The sequence below is a fragment of the Chinchilla lanigera genome, unplaced genomic scaffold (genome assembly GCF_000276665.1).
Source record: "Chinchilla lanigera isolate Chin_1 unplaced genomic scaffold, ChiLan1.0 scaffold00031, whole genome shotgun sequence".
Taxonomy (NCBI): domain Eukaryota; kingdom Metazoa; phylum Chordata; class Mammalia; order Rodentia; family Chinchillidae; genus Chinchilla; species Chinchilla lanigera.
The window spans coordinates 23,300,144-23,316,409 of NW_004955432.1; the positions used below are offsets into that span (position 1 = coordinate 23,300,144).

A 16,266-nucleotide genomic window follows, 5' to 3' on the forward strand; every position below is an offset into this window, starting at 1 on the left:
TGTAAGAAAAGTGACTTCAGCTTGGCTATTACTGAATTTATGTGCTGTTTGAACATACATTGCACTGAAAGTTTCTCTACGGCATGCCTCTTTCCCGGTCTTACCTTGGAATTTTTATTTTTTTGTCTTTTTGAGACAGGGTCTCTCTATACAGTTCAGACTGGCCTTGACCTCACTTTGTGACCCAGGCTGCTCTCGAACTCACAACGATCCTCCTGCCTCAGCTTCCCGAGTGCTGGGATTACAGGCGTGCGCCACCACATTTGGCTTCCCTTGGAACTGAAACAGGGTCCCCTGTGTTTTAAAGTCCTCCATATCTATCACTTAGGACAGAACCAGAGTTCAGTTGTCAGATAGTAAAGATGGTGCTCCTTTCTAGAAGAACTGGTGGATAATATGCCTTCTAGTTACCCTCATTTGGTAGCCTCTCTTGAGTCAAAATGCACAGAGAAGAGTAACTGTAGCTATCATTTTTGTATAAACACTATGCTATGCATTGAGTTGGGCTTTTTTTCCTCAGATACAAGGTCTTGCTGTATTCCTCAGGGTTGATTTAAACTGATGGGTTTGAATGACTGTCCTGCCTCAGCCTACTGAGGAGCTGAGGCTAGAGGCATATATCTGGTTTGAGTATTGGGTTTTGAAGCTTAAAAGCCAGTATCCATACATCTTGAAACTGTCAAACTATTAGTAGCTCATTTAAGTTTCAAGGAATAATTTTTGCAACTTGAAAGACCAGAACTGATATTCTCTGCAATGGTTGTAATTTCTCCACCCAGAGGCAACAGAGGGAGAAGTCCAAGCTGAGAGCCTGTGAGATATAAGGAATTGGTTAGTTAGTCATAACATCAGCTGGCCACATTGTCTGTTCAGTAATGGCATTTCAGTGGCTGCAAAACTAACCATGATGCAGACGTCTGCACGGGCCGCCTTTTCTTCCTGTCAGAAACTGTTCTAACTCACTGATTTGAATGAATGTGTGCTCGTATGCCACGGATCGGCGCCCATTGTGAAGTGACATGTACTTGGTCAGGGATATCTGACCATGCCGGGAAGGAACTACACAAATAGGTCTCGGGGTCACTTTAAACAGCCACAGGATGAGAAGGATGAGAAGCGACAAGTTTCATTTTCTAACTTGGGAGGAACGTTGCGTTTTGCACATTTGACATTAAAAGTTCAGGGTTCACCCTCAGCAGTGAGCCTCACTAATGGAGAATATAACTTACAGTGCTCAAACAGAAGTCCTGGGCTGAAAAACAAACAAACAAACAAAAAACGCTAGAAATTGTATATTGCCTTTCAATCTGATAAAGTAGTGGTTCTGAGAATCTCTCTTTTCTAATAACACTGAGTACAATTTTGAGTAGTTTAGACAGCAATATTTAGGTGTTGCATTGATTAGAATATTAAAAGGTGAAGAACTGTTCTAGAGCATCTTCCTTGGTATACTGCAGCACTTAGCAAAGACAGAATTCTTCACAGGACTGACATACAGAAATAACTATTTTATAAAGTTTAGCAACCTTTGTGCATTTCTTGAAATCCTTTCAAGGAAGAGATGCTATTCTTATGCAGGAGAAATACAGAAAGATGTGTTAAATACATTTGAGCTAGTTCTCTGTGATTTCCATCTTGGGGATAATAGCAGTTGTGATTTATCTTCCAGTCCTTCTTTATGAAAGTTTATGACAGTGAAGTGCAAGAGAATGACTTAATTCAAAATTAATCAAGAATAACTGAATCAAGATTTAACAACTCTTCGAAGTCATTCATAATTCAAAATTTAAAATATTACATGTGGGAACAATTGTAATTATATTCTCTTTGCTTCCTCTGGAGTTACTTATGAGGGTTGTCATCTTTGAGTCTTTTAAATTTCCTTTAACAGCAGGTTTAACTTTAAAGAATGCCCTTAAGTCTTAAATGGTTATTGGAGATACTTTGAAGATATTTCCAAGGGGAAGGAAACAGAAATATAGGATCATTTGAAAGAATAAAGAAGTTCGTAACCACAGCAGGCCTGACCAATGAAAACAGACATTGAAGCTAGGATTGCTAAAATGAACCTTCAGCATTTAGTTGAGAATCAGTATCAAAACTTCTCTGCTTCATTCCATAATAAAGACAAACAATTTTTCTAATTTCACTTTTCAGTAATGAAAAATAGAAATAATAGAAACAAATTCCTGAAGTGCATTTCTGCCTACCTTTTCTTATTCACAAAGAATTACCTCTAAAAGTCTTAGCTATAAACAAGTGATAATATTGAAAAGAAGGATAGTTAAAGTTCTTGACCAAATAAAGTTAACATCAGTAGTTGCTATTTAGACTCAAAAAAGCAATAACGTTTTGTCCTGTAAGCTATGAACAGGTGAGGAGTGTTGAAGTGTCGATCAGGATGCTAATCTTCAACCTCTTTCTTGTCATTTATTTTATCTATATTTTCTCATTCATATTTTCATTCATTCATTTATTAATCATTCAAATACCTGTTGAGCTCCTGTTATATGCCAGACTGTTTTAAAAATCATAGTCTAAATTCTAATAAATAATAAACTTTCAGAGAAGTATTTTTGTTATAGAATTCAACTAAACACTTCAAAAAATTTGAGCTCTTTTATTGCTGTGCACATCTTATTATATTATACCAATATAATATACCAATATTATACCAATAGAAATCTATAAATCAGATAAATATTTAATTTCAAAGTCACATTTTGCTCCTCATTGGAAATAAATATTCAGTTAACTTGGATTAGAATGAAACTATTTAACTGCAGATATACCAATGATTTTTATTTTCCAGTATGTGAAATTGAACCCAGGGCCTTTGCAGTGAAGTACATTTCCAGCCCTTTTTACTTTTTATTTTGAGACAGGTTTCACTAAGTCATTAAATTGCCAGTGCTGAACTTGAACATATGATTCTCCTGCCTCAGCCTCCCAGAGTGCTGGGTTTACAGTTGTCTGCCACCACACCTGGCTTGCTAACGCCTTAAATTTCAGGCTTATTAGGATGTTACTTAAAATTGACTAAGCATCAAAGGTCCACTTACTACCTAGCTGATATATAGAACTGCATGTAGTTATTAACATAGTTATAGTTATTAACATAGTTCAAGAGAAAGGCAAGAAGTGCATTTTATTATAACATTGTACACTGCTGATCATAGTAGGAAACAATTCCCTTTGACATCATCTATTCTCTTAAGAATAGTTGGACTATTTGTGTGGCTTGTGTAACTAAGAATTAAGTGATCACAAAAACAGGTCTGTAGCCATTTATATAAGTCTTAGTTAATTCTCGTCGGTTAAGCTTTTAATTATATCCAATTACTTTCTGTTCACTGAAAAACCTGCAAAATAACTGAGCAAGGTGTAGCCTGCGTCATAACTTATAAGTCATGATTTTTAAGGAACGTCACACTAATTACGGCACCGTCTGCAACTCTTAAATTAAAAGTGTTATTTTCATTTCAGATGCGATCTGTGAGCCGAGTCTTTAAGTTTATCGACATGCCAAAAGAAGGTGCACCTGCCAGTTCCCTCAAGCCATCTAGGGATGACCAGCTCTCAAAAGTGATGATCATTGAGAACCAGCACGTGAAGAAAGATGACGTCTGGCCCTCAGGAGGCCAAATGACCGTCAAAGACCTCACAGCGAAATACGTGGATGGCGGCAGTGCCATATTAGAGAACATTTCCTTCTCAATAAGTCCTGGCCAGAGGGTGAGATATAAACGTTGCTCCTTTTGTCCGTGCCTTGCTCAGTGGATCCCAGCAGCCCGGAACAGTGCGTTGGCAGAGTCTGTTTGTAGCACTATTATTATACACTAGGACCAATACCAAATATACGTATTTCAAGTTGTCATTATATGGAGTTATTATATTGCATATAAAATAAACAGCAGAGTCCTGACTCTATGAATAGGCTCACTTTAAATGTGATAGTGCTTGCAGAATATTGAATTAAGTACTAGTTTACCATCCATAGAGGCTGTTCCATAAATTGAATATTTTAAGTTTCCCATCTTGAAAATATCTTCCAATAAGGTGAATATTTTATTGCTGCTTCCATCATTAAAATCTTCTTTAATTTTGTCTGATTAAGAGTGGTGCTTTTTTTTAGGCCTCTTTTTTTTGATCTTCCATAAAGATATAATTTTTCCAACTTTTTGACTAAGCAGAAATCATGGAAAATAGTTATTAAGCAATAATTTTGTTACTAAGCAATAATTTCATCACTTATAAAATAAATATCTATGCATTATTTTGAAGCGTTTCTTATACTATAGATCCCAGCACCATGTTGGACATAGAAAGAACTTATATAGAGATTTTTTTGAAATTATTTTTGGAGAAGTGTTTTTTCTTTACCTCATGTGTTATACCTAGTTTTATATTGTATTGAAATCCTTTGTTCTGGTTCACTTTATAATGCTAGAGAGGAGTATCATATATTTTTACTGATTTAAAAAATTGAAATACTATTAAAAATAGCCATGCCTTGAAAAAACTGAATTTTAAACCTTATCCCTTTGTGGTTAATTTCAAGTAGAGATTCTGAGATATTGAGATACTGTTAGGAAAGATAGTAAGCTACCAATATTAACACAGGCATAGAAACAGAAAATTACCATTTACTTCTTGGAATATTTGATAAACATTGACTGCACTGGGCCAAATTCTACTTTTAAAAAGAATAGGGTAAGGAAAACAGTGCCGTGCAAAGTACTTAAGAATGGAACACTAGAAACTTTGACTCGTCTTTGTGACTTAGGGTAATTTCACATGTCACTAAAATTGACACTGTTGGTTGTTGTTGATGTGCTGCTGTTGCTGATCAAGAATGGGATTTATTGTTTCTATTCCTGAGGAGAAACAGTCTTAAGTTGGGCGTAAGTGGAAAGATTTTACTTGTTAGATTGATTTGCCCCTAGTATTAGCGTCTGTGTGCATATATATATATATATATGTTTTTAGGTTGTGTTAAGAGCCCTCATGAAACCCTTGAAAATTTTTAACATTTTAGTTTTGTCGTTTGAATGTGAGGAAATGTTAGCGATGCTTTGGAGCTACGTTAAAGCGATGGTCTGCCTTGGCTCCTCCCTTGCATTGGAAAGAGCGCGATGCCTGGCTGTTCTCCTTCGCACGGCATGAACCACAGGGAGCTCAGACGTGTCCTCCTAGGGTCCCCAGGACGGAAGCCAGAGGTGCAGTCACAGCTCCAGAGCACCCCTACAAGTGGGCTGATGTGGGGCAGATAGAAAAGCCTCGATGAGTTACCCTCTCCAACGTGGTCGACCTTTATCCATCCCTTTATTAATCCATGTGAGGCTTTACATTTAAGTGGACTTCTTGTAGACAACATGTTGTGGGGTTGTATTTTTTGATCCACTGTGCCAATCTTTGTCTTTTAATTGATGTATTTAGATGTTGGTGTGTAAAGTGGTTATTGACACAGTGGGGTTAATATCTACCCTGTCTGTTACTGTTTTTACACTGTGGCTTCATTTGAGAATTTTATGATACCATTTTTTTCTCCCTTCTTCGAATAGTAGCTTTTTTGACTTTTTTAGTGGTTTCCCCAGAGTTTGCATATACATATTTTTAAATTTTAAAGAGAGAAAAAAACAATACAGAATTTTAAAACTAGATGTTAGGAAATTAACAATGGTTGCTATATTGCATATTGTTATCTTCAAAGTGGTTGCTCATATTACCAGATACAAGCCTGCAAAATTGATCAAACAATAAGCACTAACTTGCAATATACATTTATGACTTAACCCCAGTTCATTTTCATATACTACTCTTATAGTTTCATGGGTAGTGTAAGTACTTTACAGTAAAATATTCTCGGATCCTCTGTCTTGTCCCTTGTATTCTTGCTAGGATTCATTTCCTTTGTTGTATATGGATATATAACAAATACATACATCATATGTATGTACCAGCAAATGCATTGTTACTATATTTTGAGCAGTCTTCCGTTAGATCAGTTAAAAATAAGAAAAAGTTCTCATTTTGCCTTCATTTATTCTTGATAGTCTTCTGTTATGGGTCCAGCCTTTGACCTTTATATACATTCTTTCTTTAACTTTCAGTTTATTAGCGCATGCTCACAGTACACAAAGACTACACCCAGCGTGGGAGTTGCTACATGCACCGAACAGCCTTAGCTCTTCTCGCTCCTTCTTTTCCTCCCCTCTTCTCCCTCCCGCTGCTTTGTGGTCCCCTGGTCGTTTGCAAAGTATCCATCGGAGTTTCCCTTCCTTTGCTCTGAAGAACTTCTGTTAGGGTTTCTTTGAAGAGGGCCCGATGGTGCCTTCCCTTAATTTTTGTTTGTCTGATAAATTCTTATTTTGCTTTCAGTTTTGGAAGACAATTTCATGGAATACAGAATTTTAGTTTGATTTTTTTTCCTACTCTGAACACTTTAAATGTTTTACTACACTCATTTCTTATTTTTTATTTTAATTTTGTTTAGACAAGACCTCGCTATGTAGTCCAGGCTCGACTTGAACTCACTGTGTGCCTCACGGGCCTCTCAGCATTTTGGGAACACAGTTTACAGGCTTGAACCACTATGCGTAGCTCTCCACTTCTTTCTTGATTACACAGCTTCAGAGACATTGGATGGGATTTCTTCCTGGACTTTTTTTTAGACAGGGTCTCGCTATGTAGTACAGGCTGGCCTTGAACTCACTATGTAACTTAAACTGGCCTCAAACTCACAGTGATCCTCCTGCCTTGGCCTCAAGTGCTGGGATTACACGGGTGCACTACCATGCCCGGCCTTCCTTGATTTTTTATAGACAATATATTTTTTCCCCTCTGGGTTCTTTCAAGATGTTTTTATCTCTTATAGTTTTGAATTTTTCACATGATTCTGCTTGGTTTTCTCTGGATATGAGGTATGGTACTTAACCCTCATTTGGAGAAATTCCTAGTCACTGATGTTTCACGTATTTCTTCTGTTCTCTTTTCTTCTTGTTCTCCCTCCCATGTATTCCCATTGCAGATGAGCTGCGCTTTTTGTAGTTGTGTCACAGTTCTTGAATATTCTCTCTTTTTTTCTTTTTTCAGTCTTTCCATCTTTGGTTTTCAGCATTGGAAGTTTTTATTGCTTCATCCTCAGGCTGTGATTTTTCTTTCAGCCACTTGCAGTCTCCCTAGGAGGTCACACAGGAATTCTTCATTTTTCTCACGGTGTTTTTAATCTGCAGAATTTCTTTTTATTCAGCCGTAGAATTTCCCACTCTTCTATTTATATTATTTATCTGGTTTAGCATGTTGTCTGTTTTTCTCATTAAAACCTGCATCATATTAGTCATAGCTGTTTTAAATTCTCAGTCTAATTCCAATCTGGTGTGTCTAACCCTGGTGCTGATGCTTGTTCTGTGTTTTCAAGTTATTTATTTCATTTTCTGCCCTACACTGTGTTTTGTAATTTTTTTCTGAGAGGTAGACACGACGTGCTACATAAAACGAGCTGTGCTAAGTATGTCTTTAGTAATGCAGACGTAAGGTACTGAAGGGCAGGGCAGTGTTCTGTGGACCTGTGGTTACGTCTTAGATTCTCAGAGAACCTGCCCCCCAGGACCAGGAACTTAACAAGAGCTGCTCAGGGTTTTCACCTCCTTAGGTGGGACACAACGGCTAGAGCTGGGGCAGAGTATTTCCCTTCTCTTACATCAGTTGGGCTCTGCAAAAAATTTCTAATAAAGTAGACCTGGCAAATTAGTTAAGGGCTAGGCCTGGTTAAAAAGAGGAGAATGGGTCAGTCTACTTTAAAATGACTGGTTACATTCCCCCCGCTTTTGCATGAAGTATGGAAGAGTTTTCCTCTGACTTTCACAGTGAGAGCGTGGTAAGGCTAGATGATAAATTGAGAAAACTTTGGAGGTCCCTCGCAACTGGGCACCCCTGGAACTGCTTTGCTCTCCGAGTCCTCAACCCTTAGACCCCATCCATTTGTCAGTTACAGTTAGGGTCTCCCCCTCTGGGTTCCCTCAGAATTTTCTACTTGGTGGTTTCTGTTTGGTAAGTTGCGGTTTGCTGTATCTGTTTGTCTGTCTTTAGTTTTGGGAGACAGTGTTTTGACTGAGACCTTGCTTCCTGTCAGACCCAAGGAAAGTTATTTATTTTTCAGTTCACTCACCTTTATATTTGTTAAGATATAGCACTGCTTGCTAGTGCCCCACTTGTCAGACTGGAATCTGGAAGTCCTGCTTTTTAATTGTTTTATCTTTTTGCTGACCACTCTGTGTAGCTCAATAAATTTTAAATGAATGAGTGGATGGATGGACGAATGAATGGCTTGAATCAACTTTTAGATTGTAGGGTTCCTTAGAGTAGAAATTTATTCTTCTAAAGCCATCCTTACCAACATCTTGCTGACTGTGCTCCAAATGTATTTCCTATATGCAAAGAGATTCAAAATTAGTATATTAGTAGACAAAAACCCAGCTAAGAATTAATTACTCTTCTTGGTGAAAAAAGTATGTGAAAATTCATAGTTTAAATGGACATCTCTTTAAAGTTTTAATGGATTTCAATGTTCTTGGATATAAGGGGAATACAAGAAAAGAACCAATATTTTGTGAAGAAAAATTATTCAATCTTTATATTTAAACACTTTGTCCAGAGATAGGGATATACTCAGCAGCACAAGTGCCTGCCTGGCAAGTGCAAGGTCCTGAGTTAGATTCCTGGTACCAAAAAAACCCTACTTTGTCCATAACAGTTACTTTAGGAGAGATATGTCTTATTACTTTAGTTGCTCTTAATTGAAATTTAAATTATAAGCTCTTAATTATGCTTCAAAAAATTTTTTTCAATGCTTGAGAAATGTAGCAAATACTTCCCCCTATTACCCTAAGGAAATCTATTTTTGTTTTCAATCTCAAAGACCTTTATTTGTTTATATTTTAATATCCAGATCACCAATTCCCAAATAGAATATCTAGCTCTTCCTTTCCTTTTTCTTCTCAAAATTTAGGCAGCAATTTTAATTGGAGTCATATCCTCATGATAAACCTGGACTTATCAAAATTCTTCCGATTGTATGTTGTTTATGTCATGGTATTGAACAGCCCTGTGGTTATTCACACAAATGTATAATAGTGCCTCAAGATCTGTCATTTTTGGTAATTGTAGCTGATTTCTCTAGTTATACTCCCTACAAGACACTGCAGTTCCAGAAATTATTTGTAGGAATATCAAGATTTCAGATCAAATCAGCACAAACATCCAAATGCCTCTTTGATTTGTTAAACACATATCTCATTTCTGCCTTGCTAAAAATTGGTATGAAGTAGCTGAATCATTCAATTTGAAGTGCATATATTTCATTAATTGTAAATAGATACACGGGCTTATAGAAAGTTCAATTATAATTACATTGTGGATCTAATTTCACATGATTTGGCATCTTGATTTTTGGAGCTCACAGGAAATGAAAAATAATTGCACTAGGTTTCCATCTGTTGAAGTATTAAAATGACAAGTAAGACACTGAAAGTAATGTACTTTGTTCTATTCAGGGAACAATGCGATTACAGTTAGTACCAAACTCTACACTATGCAACTGTCCACTTAATAGTGCAGTTTATCTTGATTCAAAATACCAAGGGAGGAGTTGCACTGAAGTTACTAGAAAACACTGACTTGGAATTAGGATGTATCTCAAAATCTGACTTTGTTGGCTACAAACCAGTGAGATTCCTTGTTATTGGAAAAGTTGTCAGACATAATGCATTACCACCAATTTGGTGATATAAAAGGAACTAAAGATTTCAGTATTTGCTTTTGAAGGAAGGGCAATGTGGTCATTTATCTTACTCACTAGAACCTTGATTAATCATATAGAGATTTAGAACTCAGAGCACTTTTTTACCATAAATTATTTATATGAATTTAAAACAAATAATTTTTATCTATTGTACTTTTTTCTCTTCCCTTCCCCTTATATCTCACCAACACTGGGAATAATCGATATTTATCTGAAAGCTTACTCATTCTATTTGAAAAATAATGACATATGATGAGCGTTTGTACAATATTGGCTAGTTGGAAATGTGCCTATGAAATTCCATGGGATTTTTTGTGGATGTGTGTGTGCTCAGTGTTACACCTGGGACTCACATCTGCCAGGCAAGCTGTGTACCACTGAACCACACCCTCAGCCCATCCATAAGACTTTCGATTAAGAATTCATCTCACGAGGGATGCATCTCAGTGGTAGACCACTTGCCCAGTATATACAAAGTCCTAGGCTCTATCCTCACCATACCCCCAGTAAAGAGTTGATTTGGTAATTGATCAAAATTAGCTAAATCCACTTATTTGTGAAGTTAACTAAATATATAAGTTCACTCATCTGCTCATCCTTCTGTGCATCCATCCATCCTTCCATCTGAGTATTCTCCAGTCAATCCAAATGAGTATTTATCGAGAACTTTATGTAAGTCAACCTTGGTGCCAGAGAATGGAAAGTAAGACAGACTCCTTACCTTTGTTACATTTAGATTCTTAGGGTAAACACAAAAAATACTCAAGAAAAAATAAGCAAACTAATTACTACTTATAATTAGTACTATGAAGTATCTCAACATGGTGTTATGCATAACCTTTGATGGATCTGCTTTTCTCAGTAGTTGAAGAGAACAGATATTTTGGAAAGACCCAGAACAGAGCTCTTATGATGGCCACAGTCACTGTCATTATTATCAGCTCATCCAAAGGCTTAGTTTACTACCAACTAGAAATTATAGTGCATTTATTGGGGTCTATGCACTGGTTCCATGAAATAAGTACAATATTTGCTTGCCTCAGGCATCATTCCATCACTTTTATCCAACAGGTGGGCCTCTTGGGAAGAACTGGATCAGGGAAAAGTACTTTGTTATCAGCTTTTTTGAGACTGCTGAACACCAAAGGTGAAATCCAGATTGATGGTGTGTCTTGGGACTCAACAACTTTGCAACAGTGGAGGAAAGCCTTTGGAGTGATACCACAGGTAAGCAAAAAGATGTTGCCAGATATATTTAAAAATTATTTCTCACCAGGTAGGACAGCACACTCCTGCAACCTCAGCACTCAGGAGGCTGAGACTAGAGTTTGAAGCCAGCCTAGACTGCACAGTGGGTTCAAGTCCAGTCTGGAGGACATAGCAAGACCCTGTCTCAAAGACCCAAAACAAACCAAAATTATTTCTGTTGGCAGTGCTGAGAATCAGACTCAGCATCTCGCGAATGTTCGGCGGGTGCTCTGTCACTGAGCTATCCCCAAATCAACGTCTTTACCACTATTAACACTCGCACGCAAAAAATTCACATTACTCTGCAAAATATATGCGGTGTGCATTGCTGTCTTTTTTCAGCAAAGCCAGGGAAAACGTCGCGGGGAGTAAAATGACTCTAAAAGTGTGTAATTTTGTGTGACATACAATTACTAACATGTTTGAAGTTTTAATAAGCGGTGCTCAGAAAACACAATCTGTATGTCGCACAAGCCTGGGGCCTTTGTTTTTAGCAGCTTTTTCTTTTCCGCTTCAGTGGTCTGAACTCCAAGTTTGCAATCACAGCAGGTTGAGAAATGCTTTACAAAACATAAAAGATGCTTCCATAGCAATGGAGATCGGGAAGCATGAGGTAGTAGAATTGAAAATAGAAAATGTAAAGATTGTTTTCTATCTTTGGAAAAGAAAAACGGTGTCAGACTAACCTGTAGTCTTTTATTTTTAATGTTACTCTTTGATTTGGGTCACAAAGAGTCTTCACCTTCACTGGCTTAGTACCTTTCTCTGTGTGTTACTGTGCAAGTGGACCCCTTGTACACAAGGGAAGTAGCAACAGTCTCCAGTTTAAGAGAATCTAAAGAAAAGGTATTTGCTCTGTTTCTGCTGACATTTGCTCTCATCTCTGTGGGTATTTTCATCGCTTGAATGATCATTTTTCTCCCTCTGTACTAAAAAGCATGGAATCTATTCTACTAACATGGTTCTTTCTAACAATCATCTACATTTAACACGAAATTAAAATGCCAAGAGCATTTCTAGGTGGACTGACTGCAAGTCTAGGCAGAGAAAAATGCTTGTATTTTTCGATTCACCTTTGTGAAACATTTGCTCCTTTCAGCTGAGACACTAAATATTGTAACTGCTAAACTGATGCCTTTAATTCATTCGTCTAGACTTTTCCATGTTGCCAGAAGCTTAATCTTGGCTGGAGTTTTGAAAACAAGAACAAAGGTATTGTCAGATGGTCTAAAGATAAAGAAGCATTAGGGATGCAAGTATCCCGAGGTGATAGCGTCCAGCAAAATAAAAATGCTGAGGAACATGGCATAGAACCTGGTTGCCACAGAAGTTTAACCTGCCTTCTGGGTCCGTTTTTAACTAACGACAATGACGCTTTGAGTTTGTTGTCGTTCTTGTTCTTGCCCACACAGATCTGTCCGTTAGAATAATCCAAGCTCTCAGAGTTAATTTCAGTTTCACTGGGAATCTTTTAGTTTATCTGCCATGTAGTTGAGAGATTTTTGTCTTCTTGCAAGCTCTACTTAGGAACCTAAATATGTAAGAGCTAAAGGAACCAAGCAGGATAGAGCTATGAGAAAATTTATCTTGCTTTTCTGCTCAAATGAACCTTTCAGACTTGCCTGTCATTTCCTTCTACTATGACTTCAAGGTTTATATAAACCAGAGAAGAAATACTTTCAGAGATTCCTTCAAATGCTAATGATGCCACTGCAGATGCTTCTCACAAGCGGGTGTGTGACTTGGCGTCTGGGGCCGACTCTCAGTAGCACGAGCACATCTGCTGACACAATGTACTGTTTCTTCACAGCATCTTTTGATGATTATGTGAATGCTTCAGAAAGAGAGAAAGAGAACAAAATCATATGTTTCTGATGTCTAAGCTAAGGGATATTTATTTTCTCTTAGAAAATTCAAATTTTAAAAATAATCTCTTTTCCTGGAGTTTGATCTTTAAAAAGAAAAAATAAAGGAAGAGGGAATAAGATATCCAAGGAGAGCTGATTTTGTTTGCTTTTCATCGTTTTCTTTCTCCTCTCTCCCACGTCTCGCAAGGGAGCAGTTCTGGAGATCTCTGCCACTGGACTGTCACAGAGCTCTGGTCACAGGTTTTCAGACACATGAAGCAGGAACTCTGAACAAAAGGCTTCCTCTCTCTCTTAACATCATCCTTTAGCTGCGCATCCACAAGATGCTGGTAGTTTTTGTTTTTGTTTCTGTGTGTGTGTGTGTATTGTGTTTTTTTCTAAATTCATCCCTCCCACAACTAGAAAGCAATCTTGGAGAACAAGCCAGTCTGGAAAATAAGCTATTGTGTGCACTTCAAGGTGGAAATTCCACGAATTTACTCTGTGTTGCCTGTGAGCTGAGGGGATGAAGGCAGCAAGGAGGTTTATAGTCAGAGCCCTGCTGGTTTAAGCAGTTCCAAACACCAAGACAGAAGATCAGTCACTAGCATTGAACCCTGTTGGGCATTTCACTCATGAAAAACAGGCAAACACTTTTTAAATGTGTGTTTAAAACATGGTTTACAAGTTTGAAATGCTGCCAGCTAACCTGAGGGAATGTCTGGGCTGTTCTCGCAGTGAGACTGTGTGACATAAATGCCCACATGACTTTTGCCACAGAGCTGGGGCATCCTTTGCTCTCAGAAATGTCAGCCATGAAATTCAAGAGCACACTAGTTCTCATTCAGTTCAATAACACCTATATCTGCCTAAAATTATAAATATCACAGTTTCTGGAGTTCTGTGACACTAGTCCTTGAGGTGTCGGAGGAGATCCCAGTGCAATCTATAAACTTCTAATGAGAAGACTTGAGGAGTTGGCTTTAGGGAAGAGATTAGTCATCTATTCTTTCCTGAGGTTTGGGATTTGCTTTTTATACCATACATGACATTAAACAAATATCAAATATTGGCACACCCTAACTTTCTTAGTAGTGAATAGTTTCTTTACAAAGAGGTCATTAAATAGGAAGAAAATGTTCAAATAGGAAGAGGAACTGGGAGGGAGAAGGGGAAAGGAAAGAAAGGAAAAACAATGAGAAAAGAAGGAAAAAATGGAAACAGCTTTTTTAAATAAGGAGGAGGAGAAGGGTAAAAGGGAAGGTAGGGGAACGGGGAAGAATGAAGTATCAAGATATATCATGTACCGGTACAAATTCCCTATGACGAATGTGATCATTATGCATATCTAAAATGTACCAATAAACCTAATTAGTTAAAGAAGAGAGATTGTGACTAGCGGTCTCAGATACATTTTTAATACACAATGAATCGACTGTACCCCGTTGAACAAATTATACAGCCTCGGTGTCTCAGCTGTTCTATTTGTGATGCAGGAGAAAGGGACTAATGGCCTCCGAGGGCCTCTCAGCTGTACAGATGAGTGGACAGGAAGTTCAAAAAGGTTGATAAACATAGTTAGAATACCTACTGGCACCAATGGAGGCAAGAAAGTGCCAGATACTGCTGGTAATACAGGAAACCTCTGACTGATTGTATGAAGTTAAATTCTGACTCAATCAGTTTGTTCAGTTAATGTTTTATTAAGATTAAAGGAGTGCATAGTTTATTACCTTATGGTACACAATAAACTGTAAACAAAGGACCTACAGATTTCTAAATGTAAGCAATCACCATACCTAAAACTTTTAGATGTCTAATTCTTACAGATTTCTTTCTTCATAATTTTGAATATATATATTTTAAATAAAATTCATTATTTTATTTAATGAATTTTATTCATTTTAAATAAAAATTATTCATTTTAAATAAAATTCATATATTTTCTCATACATTTGTCAAGTACAGTACTTTTTATAAATTATCAGAGCATTATGAATGAAAATTAGGCAAATCATTTCTTAAGCAGTTATAAAAAAACATTAAAGTTTTAATGGGTTGTTAGTATTGTTTAAAAACTCTAATACTTGTAAGTATTTGGGGCACGTGTTTATAGAACTATACATCATACACACATACTCTTCTGAACAAAAGCAAAAAGTACCTTGTAGAAGGTATTCTTCGAACTGGAAAAAAGTAACATATTATGAATTCTGACTTTGATACTTTTTACTCACACTTTTTTTGAGATAAGTTATATTTATGTAGTGCAGGTTGGTCTTGAATTCCCTATGTAACCCAGGCTGGCCTTGAATTTACAGCAGTCCTCCTGCCTCAGCCTCCCAAATGCTGAGATTACAGGTATGTGCCACCATGTTTGACTATTTATATTTTTTATCTACGTGTCCACCACTCATTTGTTCTGGCAGTATTTACTGAGCTGTATTCTAGGTACAAACCTTGTGCTTACAACGGTGTATACATCAAAGTTATGATCTAAAAGAGAGATGGACTTTAAAAACAAAATGCCCATAGATGTATATATAACCTCAAGTGCATAGGTAAATACCTGATATAACCTTTCAGGTCTTTGGAGTAACATCATACACATCATACACACATCATCATATGCATCATACACACATACTCTTCTGAACAAAAGCAAAATGTACCCTGTAGAAGCTTTGAGGAGCAGTGAGACCACATTTTACGAGGCCTTATTTGGTGCTGAGGGTCAGGAAATACGCCCTGAAGAAATGAAACACAGTTTGAAACCTGCAGCAGGGAGTTAGCCATGAGAAGAGTGTGGATCCCAGACAGGGCGAAGGAACAGGTGAAGATGCTGAGGAACTGCGAGAAAGCCAGGGTGGCTGGCATGGCAAAGGGGAGGGAGTGGGGATGGGCAGTGAGTGAGCCGGAGTGGAGACGACCCCACAGGATCTTGGAGGCCGTCTGGCCTGTCCCGTGTTTCCCCGAGGGTGTGGGAAGAGCTTGAGGGCCTCTCAGTGAAATAACCAATCTACAGTTGTCCTGAATTGCTTTGGTTGCCAAATGAGAGAGGGTCAGAAAGGAAGCAAGACTGTAAAGGCAGAAACCAATTAGGAGGCTCTCGCAGTAATCCAGAGAGACAGACACAGCGAGTGCTTACATTTTAAATAATTGATCCGAACATATGAGGAATGCTTACATTTTAAAATGCTATTATAGCAAGAGACATATTGCTTTTAAACATGAGTACATGTGTCTCACTGTTCTTGCCACTTTCTTTTTTTTTTTTTTTTTTCTCCGGTACCTGGAACTGAACTCACGACCTTGCACTTGCCAGGCAGGCGCTTTGCCGCTGAGCTAAATCCCCAGCCCCTGTTCTTG

At 37.6% G+C, this 16,266-nt stretch overlaps 1 protein-coding gene across 2 annotated transcripts in view; it reads left to right on the forward strand.

Moving 5' to 3' along the window:
* The window catches only part of Cftr (cystic fibrosis transmembrane conductance regulator (ATP-binding cassette sub-family C, member 7)), a 148,703-nt gene that overhangs the window by 120,499 nt on the left and 11,938 nt on the right, over window positions 1-16,266 (forward strand). For both annotated transcript variants that reach the window (XM_013515961.1, XM_005388136.2), the window contains 2 exons: window positions 3,487-3,735; window positions 10,874-11,029. In XM_013515961.1, the coding sequence (XP_013371415.1) occupies window positions 3,487-3,735; window positions 10,874-11,029 (405 nt within the window). The remainder of the gene's footprint in view (window positions 1-3,486; window positions 3,736-10,873; window positions 11,030-16,266) is intronic.